The 20,175-nt window shown below is 51.7% G+C and overlaps 1 protein-coding gene across 1 annotated transcript; it reads right to left on the bottom strand.

The window, feature by feature from the left end:
- Positions 1 to 97: 97 nt before the first annotated feature.
- Positions 98 to 13,590, bottom strand: LOC136428420 (uncharacterized). Its single transcript, XM_066417904.1, has 7 exons — positions 13,078 to 13,590; positions 9,011 to 9,104; positions 7,311 to 7,538; positions 6,736 to 6,873; positions 3,741 to 3,914; positions 3,098 to 3,248; positions 98 to 1,501 (listed from the first exon to the last, which is right to left on the bottom strand). Exons 1-7 carry the CDS (start codon positions 13,516 to 13,518, stop codon positions 1,213 to 1,215), a joined length of 1,515 nt encoding a protein of 504 aa, XP_066274001.1. The 5' UTR covers positions 13,519 to 13,590; the 3' UTR covers positions 98 to 1,212.
- Between the last annotated feature and the right edge of the window lie 6,585 nt (positions 13,591 to 20,175).

The raw sequence follows: 20,175 nt of genomic DNA on the forward strand, positions 1-20,175 counted from the left end.
TAGTACTGCTTGAAATGTTAGAATCTTGATACATTTCATGACGTTGCATTCATTTTAGTTTCCAGTCTCCCATCTATGCAATCGTAAACATCCGGAGATTCTTTCATGTTCAACATTTATGATGTTCACATAAACTTTATTTGTATTGCACCATCATGATAGCCGCGGGGCGCTAGGCATAGATTACAGCTTTCGTGCACCCCACATTTTAACTGTTTGTTTATCACCTCTAGATCACCATGATTTTCAAGTCACCTTCGCTCATAGTGTCTTTATGACATTCGCAACCATGTCCATCTCAACACAAATGCGCAGCATTTCACTCTTTGTCATTCACGATTTTACGTTAATGTCGTCATTTTGGTTCACTTTAAGTCTAGTTTACGATTGCACCTCATCGACATACCATTTAGATAACGTGTTAGGAATTTCCCAAAGTTAGGTACCTGTCCGGAAGAGCACCAACTTGATATCAGGGTATACACAATTCTGGAATTGGACGTTAAAGGATTTTGGCTTTCACTGACATGAAGTTACTTCATAAAATGAATGTACCCGTTGAACCCTTTTTGCTAGTTAAACACATTTGGGTATGGATGGCAGTCCATACCAGCGGCATGTGGTTTTCACATGCAGGATTTTGATCGCAGTGTACACACCTACGCAGGCGCAGCCTAACTGCGCGTTGTTTATCTGTAACGTAACATGACCTATTTACGTGCAGGAGCAGTTTACGTCCAGTTTGGGTCATGTCCACATGTCGCGGTGTATTATGCCAAAGCCTGTTCTCATGAGCTACAAAGAACGTCATAATTATGATCCTTAGCCATCTCTCTATGTTATATAAAACAATGAAAAAGGTTTCGTCCAGCGACATAACAGAATAAACTCTTGAACCAGTAACAACATGTTGCACGGAAGCGTCATGCATGACGTATTTCATATGTGATTCGACACCGCGTACTTCATCATATTTTTCTTACTTACACGATAGCTAGTATCTTTTAAACGCAGCTGACGTTAAACCTTTCTTCGATATTCAGACTATCCATGGTGCACGTGATTCGAGGTTTGAAACTCTTGCCAGTTTTAGGAAGGTTTGATACAACCTAGCGACCCCCGCTCAGATGATACATTTTTGCACGGCATAACATCATGTCTAAGTGCGCCATTTTTGCACGGCATAACATCATGTCTAAGTGCGCGTGGTTACTAGTAAATACATGTCGGGTTCGGGTAGCAGTCCACGCTTGCGCAGTCCATGTGCGTGTGGTTGTCGCCCCGGCCGAAGTACCAGTCTCCGAAAGCCTCTGCGATGGATTTTTCTCCCACCCTCATGGAGAACCACGTCCCATCATCCATTGCGAACGTGTGCATTACGCAGTTGACCAGGAAAATGCCGTCATTCGGTTTGAGCATGCGCGGTACTTGCTTGGTCATTGCTGAACTCCAGCTTTGGAGTTTTTCCTTTTTAAATTCACCACAGGAGCTGGGCAGGCACCTGTGGAAACAAGGAGCAGAATGTCTCAGATTAAACCTTGTTTTAAATGATTTGGGTTAATGGGACTGTGGACAAAAGAAGACACAACTGAAAGAACAAGATTGGCAACATAAAAAGATGTTGCCATGGCGACGGTGGTCTCTGTTAACGTTTTCGTTTTTTAGCCGACATGCAAATAAGGACCTCGCATAAATCATATCAGTCGATCACCTTATTTACCAAAATAACACAAGTTGTCCAATGTATGAAAATCTTGTTTTCACAAAAAATATATCGTACCATTCCCTCATAAATTAAGTAAATGAGGCCCTTCATGCAAGATTTGTGTCTAATAGTGGCCACATTTACTTAACTTCCAAATGGTGCAAAAATGAAATCCCCATCATTTACCACTAAGGATTTATAGTATTTGTTATTAATTATGCAAATTAAGTATCAATTTGCATAATTGATATCTATCAATATGTATCTCTTTCTCAGTTACATATGTCATGTGTTTGAGAGTCCTATAATAGAATGCAGCTGATTTATTAACTGTCCTCATTAATTATGCAAATCAGATATTGATTTGCATAATTGGCATATGATTATGTAAATCATCACTTGAGCTATCTACACACACAAAAATTACGATGATCCGTCATCCCCTTCTTGCGTTATTCTCTTTCTCAGTTTGAGTCAAAATCAGCTCCTGCAGTTCCAAAAAAAGCTGCAAGGGGGTCCAAATCTACAGGACATATTTTCCTAACAAAGAGCTATCCTCCACTTAAACATCATGACTATAGCATGTTCAGAAGACGAGATTTGAAAAGTGAAAGTTCCCCAGCAGTACCATAGAAAGTTGCTAGGGGGCCCAAAATCCAATCATTACAAGGTCTCCCACAGACCTACCCACCTACAAAATATGAAGACAATACACCCAGGCCTTCTTGAGTTATCGTCCCATGGACTTTCACATTCCTGTACAATTCCTAGAATTCTTGCAATCTGCACACAATATAGTAGAAATTTGGCTCGCCCCTGAGGCGTCGCCAAAAACGGCGCTCTTCATGCAAAAGCCAGGCAACAGACGGTGCAAACTACAGTGATCTTTGAAACACCGAGAGATACGCAAGATGATTATCATTATTACCTATATAGTAATGAAGGAGAGCATAAAAATTGCTTCCAGGAAAAAGGCGTATAGAGCTTCGGTTTATCTGCGACAGGAAAGCCTGCTGGTTCGCGCATGCACCAAGAGCCGGAAGTGCAAAATACAAGACGCCTACCGACAAACACAGAGTAAAGCGCACCGTGAGAACACGTATAGAAGACGTCACATAAGGACAACAACTGACGTAGTCGTTCAGATACTGACAATGCTACATGGCGTAGTCGTTACGTAAAGACAACACCTGACGTATCCGTTATATAAGGACAACACCTGACGTAGACGTTACGTAGGTCCAGCACCTGTCGTTACATACACAGCACCCGACGTAGACGTTACACAAGGACAACACCTGACGTAGACGTTACGTTAGTCTAACACCTGACGTAGACGTTACACAAGGACAACACCTGGCGCATAGAGACGTTAGATCAGGAAAAGCACACCTGATGCGCAGCAGCTTCTCCAGCGACCACCTGTCGAACACGGCGTTGACGTAGAACGCGGCGGCGGGCTGGACAGGCACCAGGTTGTACGGCAGCAGGCAGGCGTGCTCTTTGGACGGGTAGTTCTTCACACAGTCGCTAGGGAGCGCACCTGAAGACGGGAATAAAGAAGAACACGCGTATCATTCGGACGGGTAGTTCCTCACACAGTCGCTAGGGAGCGCACCTGAAGACGGGAATAAAGAAGAACACGCAAATCATTCGGATGGGCAGTTCATGTAATATATATATATATATATTTATGATCTCTAAAGGGATTTATGATGGTATTCCATGGCATTATAAAGCGGTCGCTTTCTTCTGCACGATGCAGCCCTGATCTATGGCTTGTTTACGACAACAAACATAATCAGACCTCTCGGCACTTTTGACCGACCAACTGCTCAAGCTCTGAGTCTGTAAAGTTACGTGTTCTCATTGACTGGTAAATGGGATCTGGTAAAGGATTTAGATGGAGATTGATTTAATTGGAGGTTTCTTGTTCAACTGCAATATAAAGTTTATTTTGATTGTGTAGTTTTAAGGTTTTTTTTCTGAACTTCAAGCACATTTAGTCCACCGTTTGAACACGTACGCTGCTTACCTGAGGCGTTGTGCATTTTTGCGGTATTTTCTAGAAATTTCTTGAACCCCTTGGAGTAAGCTCCCTGGGGAAACTTGGGCTGCAGGATGGAGCAGACGAGCAGCTTGACGTCCACGCCGGCCGGCAGCAGCCTCCTCAGGCGGTGCGAGTTCAGCAGGACCCCCAGGCCGCCCGCTGGGCGAAACAAACAAACACAAAAAACAGCACAGCTGAGGTTTTCTGTTGAAGCATTGCACATGAACAAAACTGGAATACAACCAGAACTCTCAGTCCGCCCGCTGGGCGAAACAAACAAACAAACAAACAAACAAACAAACAAACAAACAAACAAACAAACACAAAAAACAGCATAGCTGAAGTTTTCTGTTGTAGCATTGCACAAGACCAAAACTGGGATACAACCAGAACTCCCAGTCCGACCGCTTGGCAAACATAAAAATAAGATAAAAACTTAAGTTCCGAGTCCACCTGCTGGACAAAACAAACACTGCTTAATAAGTTTGTGGTAATTCATTTACGACACTAAACGGTAATGGACAAAATGGTAAGTTTGTGAGAACAGGACGGGACCGTACGGGAATGGTAAGTATGTGAGAAGAGGACGGGACTGTACCGGAATGGTAAGTTTGTGAGAAGGGGACGGAACCGTACCGGGATGGTAAGTTTGTGAGAACGGGACGGAACCGTACCGGAATTGTAAGTTTGTGAGAACGGAACGGGGCTTTACCGGAATGGTAAGTTTGTGAGACCAGCTGCAGGACGGCACCGTACCGGAATGGTAAGTTTGTGAGACCAGCTGCAGGACGGAACCGTACCGGAATGGTAAGTTTGTGGGAACAGGACGGAACCGTACCGGAATGGTAAGTTTGTGAGACCAGCTGCAGGACGGCACCGTACCGGAATGGCAAGTTTGCGAGACCAGCTGCAGGACGGAACCGTACCGGAATGGTAAGTTTGTGGGAACAGGACGGAACCGTACCGGAATGGTAAGTTTGTGAGACCAGCTGCAGGACGGAACCGTACCGGAATGGTAAGTTTGTGAGACCAGCTGCAGGACGGAACCGTACGGGAATGGTAAGTTTGTGAGAAGAGGACGGCACCGTACCGGAATGGTAAGTTTGTGAGACCAGCTGCAGGACGGGACCGTACCGGAATGGTAAGTTTGTGAGAAGAGGACGGGACCGTACCGGAATGGTAAGTTTGTGAGAACGGGACGGGACCGTACCGGAATGGTTGGTTTATGATAACGGGACGGGACCGTACCGGAATGGTAAGATTGTGAGAACTGGACGGTACCGGAATGGTAAGTTTGTGAGAAGAGGACGGATCCGTACCGGAATGGTAAGTTTGTGAGAACGGGACCGTACTGGAATGGTAAGTTTGTAAGAAGAGCGCGGAACAGTACCGGAATGGTAACTTTGTGAGAAGAGGAATGAACCGTACCGGAATGGTAAGTTTGTAAGAAGAGGGCGGGCCGTAACGGGAATGGTAAGTTTGTGAGAAAAGGACGGAACCGTACGAGAATGGTAAGTTTGTGAGAAGAGGACGGGACTGTACCGCAATGGTAAGTTTGTGAGAAGAGGACGGAACCGTACCGGAATGGTAAGTTTGTGAGAACGGGACGGAATCGTACCGGAATTGTAAGATTGTGAGAACGGGACAGGACCGTACCGGAATGGTAAGATTGTGGGAACGGGACGGGAGTGTACCGAAATGGTAAAATTTTGGGAACGGGACGGAAGCTTACCGGAATGTGAAAGATTGTGGGAATGGGACGGAACCTTACCGGAATGGTAAAATTGTGGGAATGGGACGGAACCTTACTGGAATGGTAAGTTTGTGAGAAGAGGAATGAACCGTACCGGAATGGTAAGTTTCTGAGAAGAGGACGGAACCGTACCGGAATTGTAAGATTGTGGGAACGGGACGGAACCATACCGGAATGGTAAGATTGTGGGAATGGGACGGAACCGTACCGGAATGGTAAGATTGTGGGAACGGGACGGAACCATACCGGAATGCTTAGATTGTTGGAACGGGATGGAACCGTACCGGGATGCTTAGATTGTTGGAATGGGACGGAACCGTACCGGAATGGTAAGATTGTTGGAACGGGACGGAACCATACCGGAATGGTAAGATTGTGGGAACGGGACGGAACCATACCGGCATGGCAGGTTTGTGGGAACGGGACGGAACCGTACCGGAATGGTAAGATTGTGGGGACAGGACGGAACCATACCGGAATGCTAAGATTGTGGGAACGGGACGGAACCGTACCGGAATGGTAAGATTGTGGGGACGGAACCGTACCGGAATGGTAAGATTGTGGGGACAGGACGGAACCATAACGGAATGGTAAGATTGTGGGGACAGGACGGAACCATACCGGAATGGTAAGATTGTGGGAACGGGACGGAACCGTACCGGAATGGTAAGATTGTGGGGACGGAACCGTACCGGAATGGTAAGATTGTGGGGAAGGGACCGTACAGGAGTGTCCGAAAAGGTACGTTTATTAGAGGACGCTGAGGCCGTACCGGAGCGTCCGAAAAGGATTAATTTGTGAACGAGTTTGTCAGTACGTTAGTGAGTACGTTCGTACCGGAGTGTGCTAAGAGGATGGATTTGTGAGCGAGTTTGTCAGTACGTTAGTGAGTAAGTTCGTACCGGAGCGTCCGAAGAGGATTGATTTGTGAGCGAGTTTGTCAGTACGTTAGTGAGTAAGTTCGTACCGGAGTGTGCGAAGAGGATTTATTTGTGAGCGAGTTTGTCAGTACGTTAGTGAGTAAGTTCGTACCGGAGTGTCCGAAGAGGATTGATTTGTGAGCGAGTTTGTCAGTACGTTAGTGAGTAAGTTCGTACCGGAGTGTGCGAAGAGGATTTATTTGTGAGCGAGTTTGTCAGTACGTTAGTGAGTAAGTTCGTACCGGAGTGTGCGAAGAGGATTTATTTGTGAGCGAGTTTGTCAGTACGTTAGTGAGTACGTTCGTACCGGAGTGTCCGAAGAGGATGACCCGCTCCGCAGCAGCCATGCCGGACCGCAGCAGCTCCGTGAAGATCGCGTCCAGCACGCGGCGGCCCCGCGAGTACAGCTGCGTGCCGTTGTACAACATCGGGGCGCGTCGGTCACCTGAAGAAATGAAGCCAGAAAGGAATGAGCTCAGTTTTTACAAAAAATGCACAGTTGGAACGAATCAGAAATAGAACAAGGAATGGTTGCGCTCATATGACTATAACGTAAGTGATGAACGCTATTCTGGGTGCTTTAACCACGTGACTATGACGTAAGTGATGTACGCCATGCTGGGTGGTTAAACCACGTGACTATGACGTAAGTGATGTACGCCATGCTGGGTGGTTAAACCACGTGACTATGACGTATGTGATGTACGCCATTCTGGGTGCTTTAACCACGTGACTATGACGTAAGTGATGTGCGCCATTCTGGGTGGTTAAACCACGTGACTTTGCCGTAAGTGATGTACGCCATGCTGGTTGGTTAAACCACGTGACTATGACGTAGGGATGCACGTCATGCTGGGTGGTTAAACCACAATGGACACTCACCTGCGAAAGAGAAGCCGTCGCAATAGATCAGTGAGACGCTGTTCCAGTTGTGAAACTCGGGGTTGAGCTGCTTGTCCGCAGACATGATGCCGCCCAGTTTGCGCCACCTTCTCGCCTTGTTCAGCGTTCCCAGAGTTGTCAGCGAGCGCAGGTAGCAGTCCTTCTCGGTCGCACACGCCTCCCCGCCCCGTAGGAACACTATCCACGACCGCTTACCAACACCCGCTCCTGAAACAACACGGCAGGGATCAGAGTTGTCAAGGAGCGCAGGTCACTCACGCCTCGGTCGCACACGCCTCCCCGCCTCGTAGGAACACTATCCACGACCGCTTACCCACACCCGAGCCTGAAACAACACGGCAGGGATCAGAGTTGTCTGGGAGCGCAGGTCGCTCACGCCTCGGTCGCACACGCCTCCCCGCCCCGTAGGAACACTATCCACGACCGCTTACCCGAACCAGAGCCCGGTCACGGCTGTACCTGGGGCTCGCCCAATCTGTACCCGGGGCTTGCCCGGTCTGTACCTGGGGCTCACCCGGTCTGTACCTAGGACTCACCTGGTCTGTACCTGGGGCTCGCCCAATCTGTACCCGGGGCTTGCCCGGTCTGTACCTGGGGCTCACCCGGTCTGTACCTAGGACTCACCTGGTCTGTACCTGGGGCTCGCCCGGTCAGTACCTGGGGCTTGCCCGGTCTGTACCTGGGGCTTGCCCGGTCTGTACCTGAGACTCGCCCGGTCTGTGCCTGGGGCTCACCCGGTCAGTACCTGGGGCTCACCCGGTCAGTACCTGGGGCTCGCCCGGTCTGTGCCTGGGGCTCGCCCGGTCTGTACCTGAGGCTCACCCGGTCAGTACCTGGGGCTCGCCCGGTCTGTGCCTGGGGCTCACCCGGTCAGTACCTGGGGCTCACCCGGACAGTACCTGGGGCTCGCCCGGTCTGTACCTGGGACTCGCCCAATCTGTACCTGGGGCTCGCCCGGTCTGTGCCTGGGGCTCACCTGGTCTGTACCTGAGGCTCACCCGGTCAGTACCTGGGGCTCGCCCGGTCTGTACCTGGGGCTCACCTGCTCTGTACCTGGGGCTCACCTGGTCTGTACCTGGGGCTCACCCGGTCAGTACCTGGGGCTCACCCGGTCTGTACCTGGGGCTCAGCTGGTCTGTACCTGGGGCTCACCTATTCTGTACCTGGGGCTCGCCCCGTCTGTACCTGAGGCTCGCCCGGTCTGTACCTGGGGCTCACCTGGTCAGTACCTGGGGCTCACCCGGTCTGTACCTGGGGCTCAGCTGGTCTGTACCTGGGGCTCACCTATTCTGTACCTGGGGCTCGCCCCGTCTGTACCTGAGGCTCGCCCGGTCTGTACCTGGGGCTCACCTGGTCTGTACCTGAGGCTCACCCGGTTAGTACCTGGGGCTCGCCTGGTCTGTACCTGGGGCTCGCCCGGTCTGTACCTGGGGCTCGCCCGGTCTGTACCTGGGGCTCGCCCGGTCTGTACCTGGGGCTCGCCCGGTCTGTACCTGTACTCACAAGGTCTGTACCTGGGGCTCACCCGGTCTGTACCTGAGGCTCACCTGGTCTGTACCTGGGGCTCACCCGGTCTGTACCTGAGGCTCACCTGGTCTGTACCTGGGGCTCGCCCGGTCTGTACCTGGGGCTCACCCGGTCTGTACCTGGGGCTCAACCGGTCAGTACCTTGGGCTCACCTGGTCTGTAGTAGTACCCCGGAGCCACGCCGTCCAGACAGAGTGCGCCTGTCTTCAGCGCCGTGGCCCTCGGCAGGATCCTCAGCTTGGCGGCCTGCAGAAATATTGATGGCAGGTTTTAACCGTGTTGTGTTCCTACTGATACAGGTCCAAACATCATTATGGAAGATTTAACCGTGTTGTGTTCCTACCGACACAGGTCCCAACACCATTATGTTTTAAGCGTGTTGTGTTCCTACCGACACCATAATGTTTGAACCAATACAATAGTCACCAGTCATAAGATATCGAAGTTGTATGTAACACACTTATGCGCCACATTTCTGTACCTCACACACACACACACACACACACACACACACACACACACACACATCTCTCTCTTTCTCTCTCTGTGTATATATATATATATATATATATATATATATATATATATATATATATATATATATATATATTCACACATGCACACACACATACACGTGCAGACATACATACACACAAGCATACGCACTTACATATATACGCAGAAATTCACATATATACACACATACAAGCATACATACGCACAAGCAGACACACATAAGAACACACATACACAAGCAGTGACACACACACACACACATACACACAAGTAGACACATATAGGGGAGACTAAAGGGATTGCGCCTGCGCCCAGACCACACGATGAGAGACCCTAAGTAAAAAACAGGTTTTAAACCATTGAAAATCCTTTTTTGGTGGGATTATCTTAGAAATCTGGGCAATATAGGAGTGACTGTGGTGGGATAGACTCTGTATTTGCTGAATTAGTTGAAATAAATGGCCTTTCTCTACCTTGTTGGTTTTGGCACCCCCCCCCCCGATATAGTGGGATGGTCTTCAACTGGGTGTCTGAAGCCTGCAGGACCTATCCAAGGGCTCTGATTAGGGGGGGGGGTATCTGGAGAATAGCCGTATAAAATTTGTCAGGGATGAATCTGAGGACAGTTGACATAACTGGTTAGTATTTGAGGGTAAGTTATTGTAGTCTGATATTTTGATTCCTGAGATAATGACACCTTCTTTTCTTAACTTCCCCATAGGGCTACATGCATTACTGCCATTTATTGTAACCCTTTAGTCTCCCCTACACACACACGCATTCACACAAGCAGACACACATACACACACTAACAAACACGCAAAACAAAGAACTTAGTAATCCTGTACAGCTCTTGCACTACCAGGGATGTAAATGTGATCTTTATCTTCAGATGAATTTGGCGGAAAACTGTGAGAAATGTAACATGGTGTATGAACAGATGGGAATTTTTGGGAAGAGAAAATCCTGGGAACATGTGAATCGTGAGGTGGAGCCACTTGAAACCCCCACCCTGAGCGCTTAACGCTGCACCTTTAGGTTTGACCTATTTGCTCACTGTCCGTTTACTTCCGGCTCACCTTTAGGTTTGACCTATTTGCTCACTGTCCGTTTACTTCCGGCTCACCTTTAGGTTTGACCTATTTGCTCACTGTCCGTTTACTTCCGGCTCACCTTTAGGTTTGACCTATTTGCTCACTGTCCGTTTACATCCGGCTCACCTTTAGGTTTGACCTATTTGCTCACTGTCCGTTTACTTCCGGCTCACCTTTAGGTTTGACCTATTTGCTCCCTGTCCGTTTACATCCGGCTCACCTTTAGGTTTGACCTATTTGCTCACTGTCCGTTTACTTCCGGCTCACCTTTAGGTTTGACCTATTTGCTCACTGTCCGTTTACTTCCGGCTCACCTTTAGGTTTGACCTATTTGCTCACTGTCCGTTTACTTCCGGCTCACCTTCAGATTTGACCTATTTGCTCACTGTCCGTTTACTTCCGGCTCCGTGTGACACAACAAACGCCCCTTTTTTGAGACCAAAAACCGTTCCGCTGTTTTTCTTTCAACCTAAACACGTCGCACTGTGATTATTACCGACCCAGATGCTTCCATGACCCCAATAATTGGTGGTCACATTATATCACGTGTTTTCAATTAGTTTTCCTATCAAATTCACACAAATTAAAGGACAGTCGTACATGTGTCCTACGACAAGATTACGATTGCAGATAAGGGACAGTCGTGGTAAAGGCATAGAGTTTGGGAAAAGGGGAATAATTGGTCAGGAGAGTCAATCCGCGGGAAGCACCCCCCAGCCCCCCTCCCCCCCGTCACCCCCCCCCCCCCCCCCCCCCACCCCCCTGTGTGGCCGGCCAGCCTCTCTGGTGGCAAAGCTCCCCTGTACGTATTCTCCCTATAGCCGGCGTAGTTAGCCTGGTAGAGACTGTTATTCTCCCTATAGCCGGCGTAGTTAGCCTGGTATAGACTATCATTTTCCCTATAGCCGGCGTAGTTAGCCTGGGAGAGACTATCATTCTCCCTATAGCCGGCGTAGTTAGCCTGGTAGAGACTATCATTTTCCCTATAGCCGACGTAGTTAGCCTGGTAGAGACTATTATTCTCCCTATAGCCGGCTTGGTTAGCCTGGTAGAGACTATTATTCTCCCTATAGCCGGCGTATTTAGCCTGGTAGAGACTATCATTTTCCCTATAGCCGGCGTAGTAAGCCTGGTAGAGACTATTATTCTCCCTATAGCCGGCTTGGTTAGCCTGGTAGAGACTATTATTCTCCCTATAGCCGGCTTGGTTAGCCTGGTAGAGACTATTATTCTCCCTATAGCCGGCGTAGTTAGTCTGGTAGAGACTATTATTCTCCCTATAGCCGGCGTAGTTAGCCTGGTAGAGACTATTATTCTCCCTATAGCCGGCGTATTTAGCCTGGTAGAGACTGTTATTCTCCCTATAGCCGGCTTGGTTAGCCTGGTAGAGACTATTATTCTCCCTATAGCCGTCGTATTTAGCCTGGTAGAGACTATCATTTTCCCTATAGCCGGCGTAGTAAGCCTGGTAGAGACTATTATTCTCCCTATAGCCGGCGTAGTTAGCCTGGTAGAGACTATTATTCTCCTTTTAGCCGGCGTAGTTAGCCTGGTAGAGACTATTATTCTCCCTATAGCCGGCGTAGTTAGCCTGGTAGAGACTATTATTCTCCTTTTAGCCGGCGTAGTTAGCCTGGTAGAGACTATTATTATCCCTATAGCCGGCGTGTTTAGCCTGGTAGAGACTATCATTCTCCCTATAGCCGGCGTATTTGGCCTGGTAGAGACTATTATTCTCCTTTTAGCCGGCGTAGTTAGCCTGGTAGAGACTATTATTATCCCTATAGCCGGCGTATTTAGTCTGGTAGAGACTATCATTCTCCCTATAGCCGGCGTAGTTAGCCTTGTAGAGACTATTATTCTCCCTATAGCCAACGTAGTTAGCCTGGTAGAGACTATTATTCTCCCTATAGCCGGCGTATTTGGCCTGATAGAGACTATTATTCTCTCTAAAGCCGCCGTAGTTAGTCTGGTAGAGACTATTATTCTCCCTGTAGCCGGCGTAGTTAGCCTGGTAGAGACTATTATTCTCCCTATAGCCGGCGTAGTTAGCCTGGTAGAGACTATTATTCTCCCTATAGCCGGCTTGGTTAGCCTGGTAGAGACTATTATTCTCCCTATAGCCGGCGTATTTAGTCTGGTAGAGACTATCATTCTCCCTGGCTATAGCCGACGTAGTTAGCCTGGTGGAGACTATTATTCTCCCTATAGCCGACGTAGTTAGCCTGGTAGAGACTATTATTCTCCCTATAGCCGGCCTAGTTAGCCTGGTAGAGACTATTATTCTCCCTATAGCCGGCGTATTTAGTCTGGTAGAGACTATCATTCTCCCTGGCTATAGCCGACGTAGTTAGCCTGGTAGAGACTGTTATTCTCCCTATAGCCGACGTAGTTAGCCTGGTAGAGACTATTATTCTCCCTATAGCCGGCGTAGTTAGCCTGGTAGAGACTATCATTCTCCCTATAGCCGGCTTGGTTAGTCTGGTAGAGACTATCATTCTCCCTATAGCCGGCGTATTTAGCCTGGTAGAGACTATTATTCTCCCTATAGCCGGCGTAGTTAGCCTGGTAGAGACTATTATTTTCCCTATAGCCGACATATGACTCACCACGCGACTCCACCAGATGGACCCGACATGCTGCCCGGCTGTCCTGTTCACGTCCTCCCCCGGGACCTCCCCCGGGACCTCCCCCGGGACCTCCCCCGGGACCGCCCCTGGGTCCTCCCCCGGGTCCTCCCCTGGGTCCTCCCCAGGATCCCCGGTCCCGTCTGCCGGCTGCCGTAGCTCCCCGATAGTTTGTTCTTCTCTCACACTGTCGGCGTCACCTCCACCTAGCTCGAAAAAATTTTCAAACGATTCTCCAAAAGTCACGTGGATTTCTGGGCCGATGCTGTGTTCTCTGGGAACGAGCAGTGCGTTGCTAGGTGCCCTGGGGTCGAGGTCAGGTAGTAGTTGATGATTAGGGTAGGTGTAGGGGAGAATAACGTACACTAACAAGCCAACAATCACAGCAACTAACACGGCAAACCTGGCACTTTGTCCCGGCATGTTACAGCAGTGGCCACCCAGCCAAGCGCACCGCGCAGTGCGGCACAGATCCAGCAATTCCAGTTTGTCCGACCTTCAGGTCAGGGCTGCCAGCGGGCCGGCTGAACCCGCCCCAACATCACGTGGTTATCAGAACTCAGTCGGTACCATGCCTGATTTAACAACAACAGTCCATGTTTACAGGTCGCCAAACCTATTGGCCAGATGATAGCTGATATTTAGCGTTCTTGTGTGTGAGTTCACCTACCGACAGCGCGTTATCACATGTGTACTGACCTGCGTAGCAGAGCCAGGCTTGCGCCCCGGGCATGATCTACTATAATGTGTCTCGGGTCGGACACCGCAAAGAGAGGACTGCGCCCCGGGCATGATCTACTATAATGTGTCTCGGGTCGGGACACCGCAAAGGGAGGACTGCGCCCCGGGCATGATCTACTATAATGTGTCTCGGGTCGGGACACCGCAAAGAGAGGACTGCGTCCCGGGCATGATCTACTATAATGTGTCTCGGGTCGGGACACCGCAAAGAGAGGACTGCGTCCCGGGCATGATCTACTATAATGTGTCTCGGGTCGGGACACCGCAAAGAGAGGACTGCGTCCCGGGCATGATCTACTATAATGTGTCTCGGGTCGGGACACCGCAAAGGGAGGACTGCGCCCCGGGCATGATCTACTATAATGTGTCTCGGGTCGGACACCGCGGAGAGAGGACTGCGTCCCGGGCATGATCTACTATAATGTGTCTCGGGTCGGACACCGCGGAGAGAGGACTGCGCCCCAGGCATGATCTGCTATAATGTGTCTCGGGTCGGGACACCGCGGAGAGAGGACTGCGCCCCGGGCATGATCTACTATAATGTGTCTCGGGTCGGACACCGCAAAGAGAGGACTGCGTCCCGGGCATGATCTACTATAATGTGTCTCGGGTCGGGACACCGCAAAGAGAGGACTGCGCCCCGGGCATGATCTACTATAATGTGTCTCGGGTCGGGACACCGCAAAGAGAGGACTGCGCCCCGGGCATGATCTACTATAATGTGTCTCGGGTCGGACACCGCAAAGAGAGGACTGCGCCCCGGGCATGATCTACTATAATGTGTCTCGGGTCGGGACACCGCAAAGAGAGGACTGCGTCCCGGGCATGATCTACTATAATGTGTCTCGGGTCGGGACACCGCAAAGAGAGGACTGCGCCCCGGGCATGATCTACTATAATGTGTCTCGGGTCGGGACACCGCAAAGAGAGGACTGCGCCCCGGGCATGATCTACTATAATGTGTCTCGGGTCGGACACCGCAAAGGGAGGACTGCGCCCCGGGCATGATCTACTATAATGTGTCTCGGGTCGGGACACCGCAAAGAGAGGACTGCGCCCCGGGCATGATCTACTATAATGTGTCTCGGGTCGGACACCGCGGAGAGAGGACTGCGCCCCAGGCATGATCTGCTATAATGTGTCTCGGGTCGGGACACCGCGGAGAGAGGACTGCGCCCCGGGCATGATCTACTATAATGTGTCTCGGGTCGGACACCGCAAAGAGAGGACTGCGCCCCGGGCATGATCTACTATAATGTGTCTCGGGTCGGGACACCGCAAAGGGAGGACTGCGCCCCGGGCATGATCTACTATAATGTGTCTCGGGTCGGACACCGCGGAGAGAGGACTGCGTCCCGGGCATGATCTACTATAATGTGTCTCGGGTCGGGACACCGCAAAGAGAGGACTGCGCCCCGGGCATGATCTACTATAATGTGTCTCGGGTCGGACACCGCGGAGAGAGGACTGCGCCCCGGGCATGATCTACTATAATGTGTCTCGGGTCGGGACACCGCAAAGAGAGGACTGCGCCCCGGGCATGATCTACTATAATGTGTCTCGGGTCGGACACCGCAAAGAGAGGACTGCGCCCCGGGCATGATCTACTATAATGTGTCTCGGGTCGGGACACCGCAAAGGGAGGACTGCGCCCCGGGCATGATCTACTATAATGTGTCTCGGGTCGGGACACCGCAAAGAGAGGACTGCGCCCCGGGCATGATCTACTATAATGTGTCTCGGGTCGGACACCGCGGAGAGAGGACTGCGCCCCGGGCATGATCTACTATAATGTGTCTCGGGTCGGGACACCGCAAAGAGAGGACTGCGCCCCGGGCATGATCTACTATAATGTGTCTCGGGTCGGACACCGCAAAGAGAGGACTGCGCCCCGGGCATGATCTACTATAATGTGTCTCGGGTCGGGACACCGCAAAGGGAGGACTGCGCCCCGGGCATGATCTACTATAATGTGTCTCGGGTCGGACACCGCGGAGAGAGGACTGCGTCCCGGGCATGATCTACTATAATGTGTCTCGGGTCGGGACACCGCAAAGAGAGGACTGCGCCCCGGGCATGATCTACTATAATGTGTCTCGGGTCGGACACCGCGGAGAGAGGACTGCGTCCCGGGCATGATCTACTATAATGTGTGTCGGGTCGGGACACCGCAAAGAGAGGACTGCGCCCCGGGCATGATCTACTATAATGTGTCTCGGGTCGGGACACCGCAAAGAGAGGACTGCGCCCCGGGCATGATCTACTATAATGTGTCTCGGGTCGGACACCGCGGAGAGAGGACTGCGCCCCGGGCATGATCTACTATAATGTGTCTCGGGTCGGGACACCGCAAAGAGAGGACTGCGCCCCGGGCATGATCTACTATAATGTGTCTCGGGTCGGACACCGCAAAGAGAGGACTGCGCCCCGGGCATGATCTACTATAATGTGTCTCGGGTCGGGACACCGCAAAGGGAGGACTGCGCCCCGGGCATGATCTACTATAATGTGTCTCGGGTCGGACACCGCGGAGAGAGGACTGCGTCCCGGGCATGATCTACTATAATGTGTCTCGGGTCGGGACACCGCAAAGAGAGGACTGCGTCCCGGGCATGATCTACTATAATGTGTCTCGGGTCGGGACACCGCAAAGAGAGGACTGCGCCCCGGGCATGATCTACTATAATGTGTCTCGGGTCGGGACACCGCAAAGAGAGGACTGCGCCCCGGGCATGATCTACTATAATGTGTCTCGGGTCGGACACCGCGGAGAGAGGACTGCGTCCCGGGCATGATCTACTATAATGTGTCTCGGGTCGGGACACCGCAAAGAGAGGACTGCGCCCCAGGCATGATCTACTATAATGTGTCTCGGGTCGGGACACCGCAAAGAGAGGACTGCGTCCCGGGCATGATCTACTATAATGTGTCTCGGGTCGGGACACCGCAAAGAGAGGACTGCGCCCCGGGCATGATCTACTATAATGTGTCTCGGGTCGGGACACCGCAAAGAGAGGACTGCGCCCCGGGCATGATCTACTATAATGTGTCTCGGGTCGGACACCGCGGAGAGAGGACTGCGTCCCGGGCATGATCTACTATAATGTGTCTCGGGTCGGGACACCGCAAAGAGAGGACTGCGCCCCAGGCATGATCTACTATAATGTGTCTCGGGTCGGGACACCGCAAAGAGAGGACTGCGTCCCGGGCATGATCTACTATAATGTGTGTCGGGTCGGGACACCGCAAAGAGAGGACTGCGCCCCGGGCATGATCTACTATAATGTGTCTCGGGTCGGACACCGCGGAGAGAGGACTGCGCCCCGGGCATGATCTACTATAATGTGTCTCGGGTCGGGACACCGCAAAGAGAGGACTGCGTCCCGGGCATGATCTACTATAATGTGTCTCGGGTCGGGACACCGCAAAGAGAGGACTGCGTCCCGGGCATGATCTACTATAATGTGTCTCGGGTCGGGACACCGCAAAGAGAGGACTGCGTCCCGGGCATGATCTACTATAATGTGTCTCGGGTCGGGACACCGCAAAGAGAGGACTGCGCCCCAGGCATGATCTACTATAATGTGTCTCGGGTCGGGACACCGCAAAGAGAGGACTGCGTCCCGGGCATGATCTACTATAATGTGTCTCGGGTCGGGACACCGCAAAGAGAGGACTGCGTCCCGGGCATGATCTACTATAATGTGTCTCGGGTCGGGACACCGCAAAGAGAGGACTGCGCCCCGGGCATGATCTACTATAATGTGTCTCGGGTCGGACACCGCGGAGAGAGGACTGCGCCCCAGGCATGATCTGCTATAATGTGTCTCGGGTCGGGACACCGCGGAGAGAGGACTGCGCCCCGGGCATGATCTACTATAATGTGTCTCGGGTCGGACACCGCAAAGGGAGGACTGCGCCCCGGGCATGATCTACTATAATGTGTCTCGGGTCGGACACCGCGGAGAGAGGACTGCGTCCCGGGCATGATCTACTATAATGTGTGTCGGGTCGGGACACCGCAAAGAGAGGACTGCGCCCCGGGCATGATCTACTATAATGTGTCTCGGGTCGGACACCGCGGAGAGAGGACTGCGCCCCGGGCATGATCTACTATAATGTGTCTCGGGTCGGGACACCGCAAAGGGAGGACTGCGCCCCGGGCATGATCTACTATAATGTGTCTCGGGTCGGGACACCGCAAAGAGAGGACTGCGTCCCGGGCATGATCTACTATAATGTGTCTCGGGTCGGGACACCGCAAAGAGAGGACTGCGCCCCGGGCATGATCTACTATAATGTGTCTCGGGTCGGACACCGCGGAGAGAGGACTGCGCCCCGGGCATGATCTACTATAATGTGTCTCGGGTCGGGACACCGCAAAGAGAGGACTGCGCCCCGGGCATGATCTACTATAATGTGTCTCGGGTCGGGACACCGCAAAGAGAGGACTGCGTCCCGGGCATGATCTACTATAATGTGTCATGGGTCGGACACCGCGGAGAGAGGACTGCGTCCCGGGCATGATCTACTATAATGTGTCATGGGTCGGGACACCGCAAAGAGAGGACTGCGCCCCGGGCATGATCTACTATAATGGGTCATGGGTCGGACACCGCAAAGGGAGGACTGCGTCCCGGGCATGATCTACTATAATGTGTCTCGGGTCGGGACACCGCAAAGAGAGGACTGCGTCCCGGGCATGATCTACTATAATGTGTCATGGGTCGGACACCGCAAAGGGAGGACTGCGCCCCGGGCATGATCTACTATAATGGGTCATGGGTCGGACACCGCAAAGGGAGGACTGCGTCCCGGGCATGATCTACTATAATGTGTCTCGGGTCGGGACACCGCAAAGAGAGGACTGCGCCCCGGGCATGATCTACTATAATGTGTCTCGGGTCGGGACACCGCAAAGAGAGGACTGCGCCCCGGGCATGATCTACTATAATGTGTCTCGGGTCGGGACACCGCAAAGGGAGGACTGCGCCCCGGGCATGATCTACTATAATGTGTCTCGGGTCGGGACACCGCAAAGGGAGGACTGCGCCCCGGGCATGATCTACTATAATGTGTCTCGGGTCGGGACACCGCAAAGAGAGGACTGCGCCCCGGGCATGATCTACTATAATGTGTCTCGGGTCGGGACACCGCAAAGAGAGGACTGCGTCCCGGGCATGATCTACTATAATGTGTCTCGGGTCGGGACACCGCGGAGAGAGGACTGCGCCCCGGGCATGATCTACTATAATGTGTCTCGGGTCGGGACACCGCAAAGAGAGGACTGCGCCCCGGGCATGATCTACTATAATGTGTCTCGGGTCGGGACACCGCAAAGGGAGGACTGCGCCCCGGGCATGATCTACTATAATGTGTCTCGGGTCGGGACACCGCAAAGGGAGGACTGCGCCCCGGGCATGATCTACTATAATGTGTCATGGGTCGGGACACCGCGGAGAGAGGACTGCGCCCCGGGCATGATCTACTATAATGTGTCTCGGGTCGGGACACCGCAAAGAGAGGACTGCGTCCCGGGCATGATCTACTATAATGTGTCTCGGGTCGGGACACCGCGGAGAGAGGACTGCGCCCCGGGCATGATCTACTATAATGTGTCTCGGGTCGGGACACCGCAAAGAGAGGACTGCGCCCCGGGCATGATCTACTATAATTTGTCTCGGGTCGGGACACCGCGGAGAGAGGACTGCGCCCCGGGCATGCTTATATCACACGTGTAATCACAGGCGGTAGGTCCCGTGTTATGGGTTTATATGACACATGTAATCACAGGCGGTAGGTCCCGTGTTATGGGTTTATATGACACATGTAATCACAGGCGGTAGGTCCCGTGTTATGGGTTTATATCACACGTGTAATCACAGGCGGTAGGTCCCGTGTTATGGGTTTATATGACACATGTAATCACAGGCGGTAGGTCCCGTGTTATGGGTTTATATGACACGTGTAAGCACAGGCGGTAGGTCCCGTGTTATGGGTTTATATGACAGTCATAGTTGCGACGCCAATAAAGACGTCACAGAGGTCAAGGGTCGTGAGACACCGCCGAATATGACATCACCACACCTCGTGTTCCAAATGGTGAAAATGCTAATCTATGATGGATTAATGTTAAACAAGTAAGAACAGGCCTCTGGGGTATATTTAACATACTGCAGTATGCTTTAAAAAGTAAGTTTGGGCCTCTTTAAACCGCCAACAAGAGTTAAACAGAAACCCGGCGGCGTATCGCCCGCGGTGTAATAGGCTGGAGCAGCGAAGGTTTCAAATCTCATATTTCGTATTTCTCACAAACGTCAACAAAATAATGACGAAATC

The sequence above is a fragment of the Branchiostoma lanceolatum genome, chromosome 1 (genome assembly GCF_035083965.1).
Source record: "Branchiostoma lanceolatum isolate klBraLanc5 chromosome 1, klBraLanc5.hap2, whole genome shotgun sequence".
Classification (NCBI taxonomy): Eukaryota; Metazoa; Chordata; class Leptocardii; order Amphioxiformes; family Branchiostomatidae; genus Branchiostoma; species Branchiostoma lanceolatum.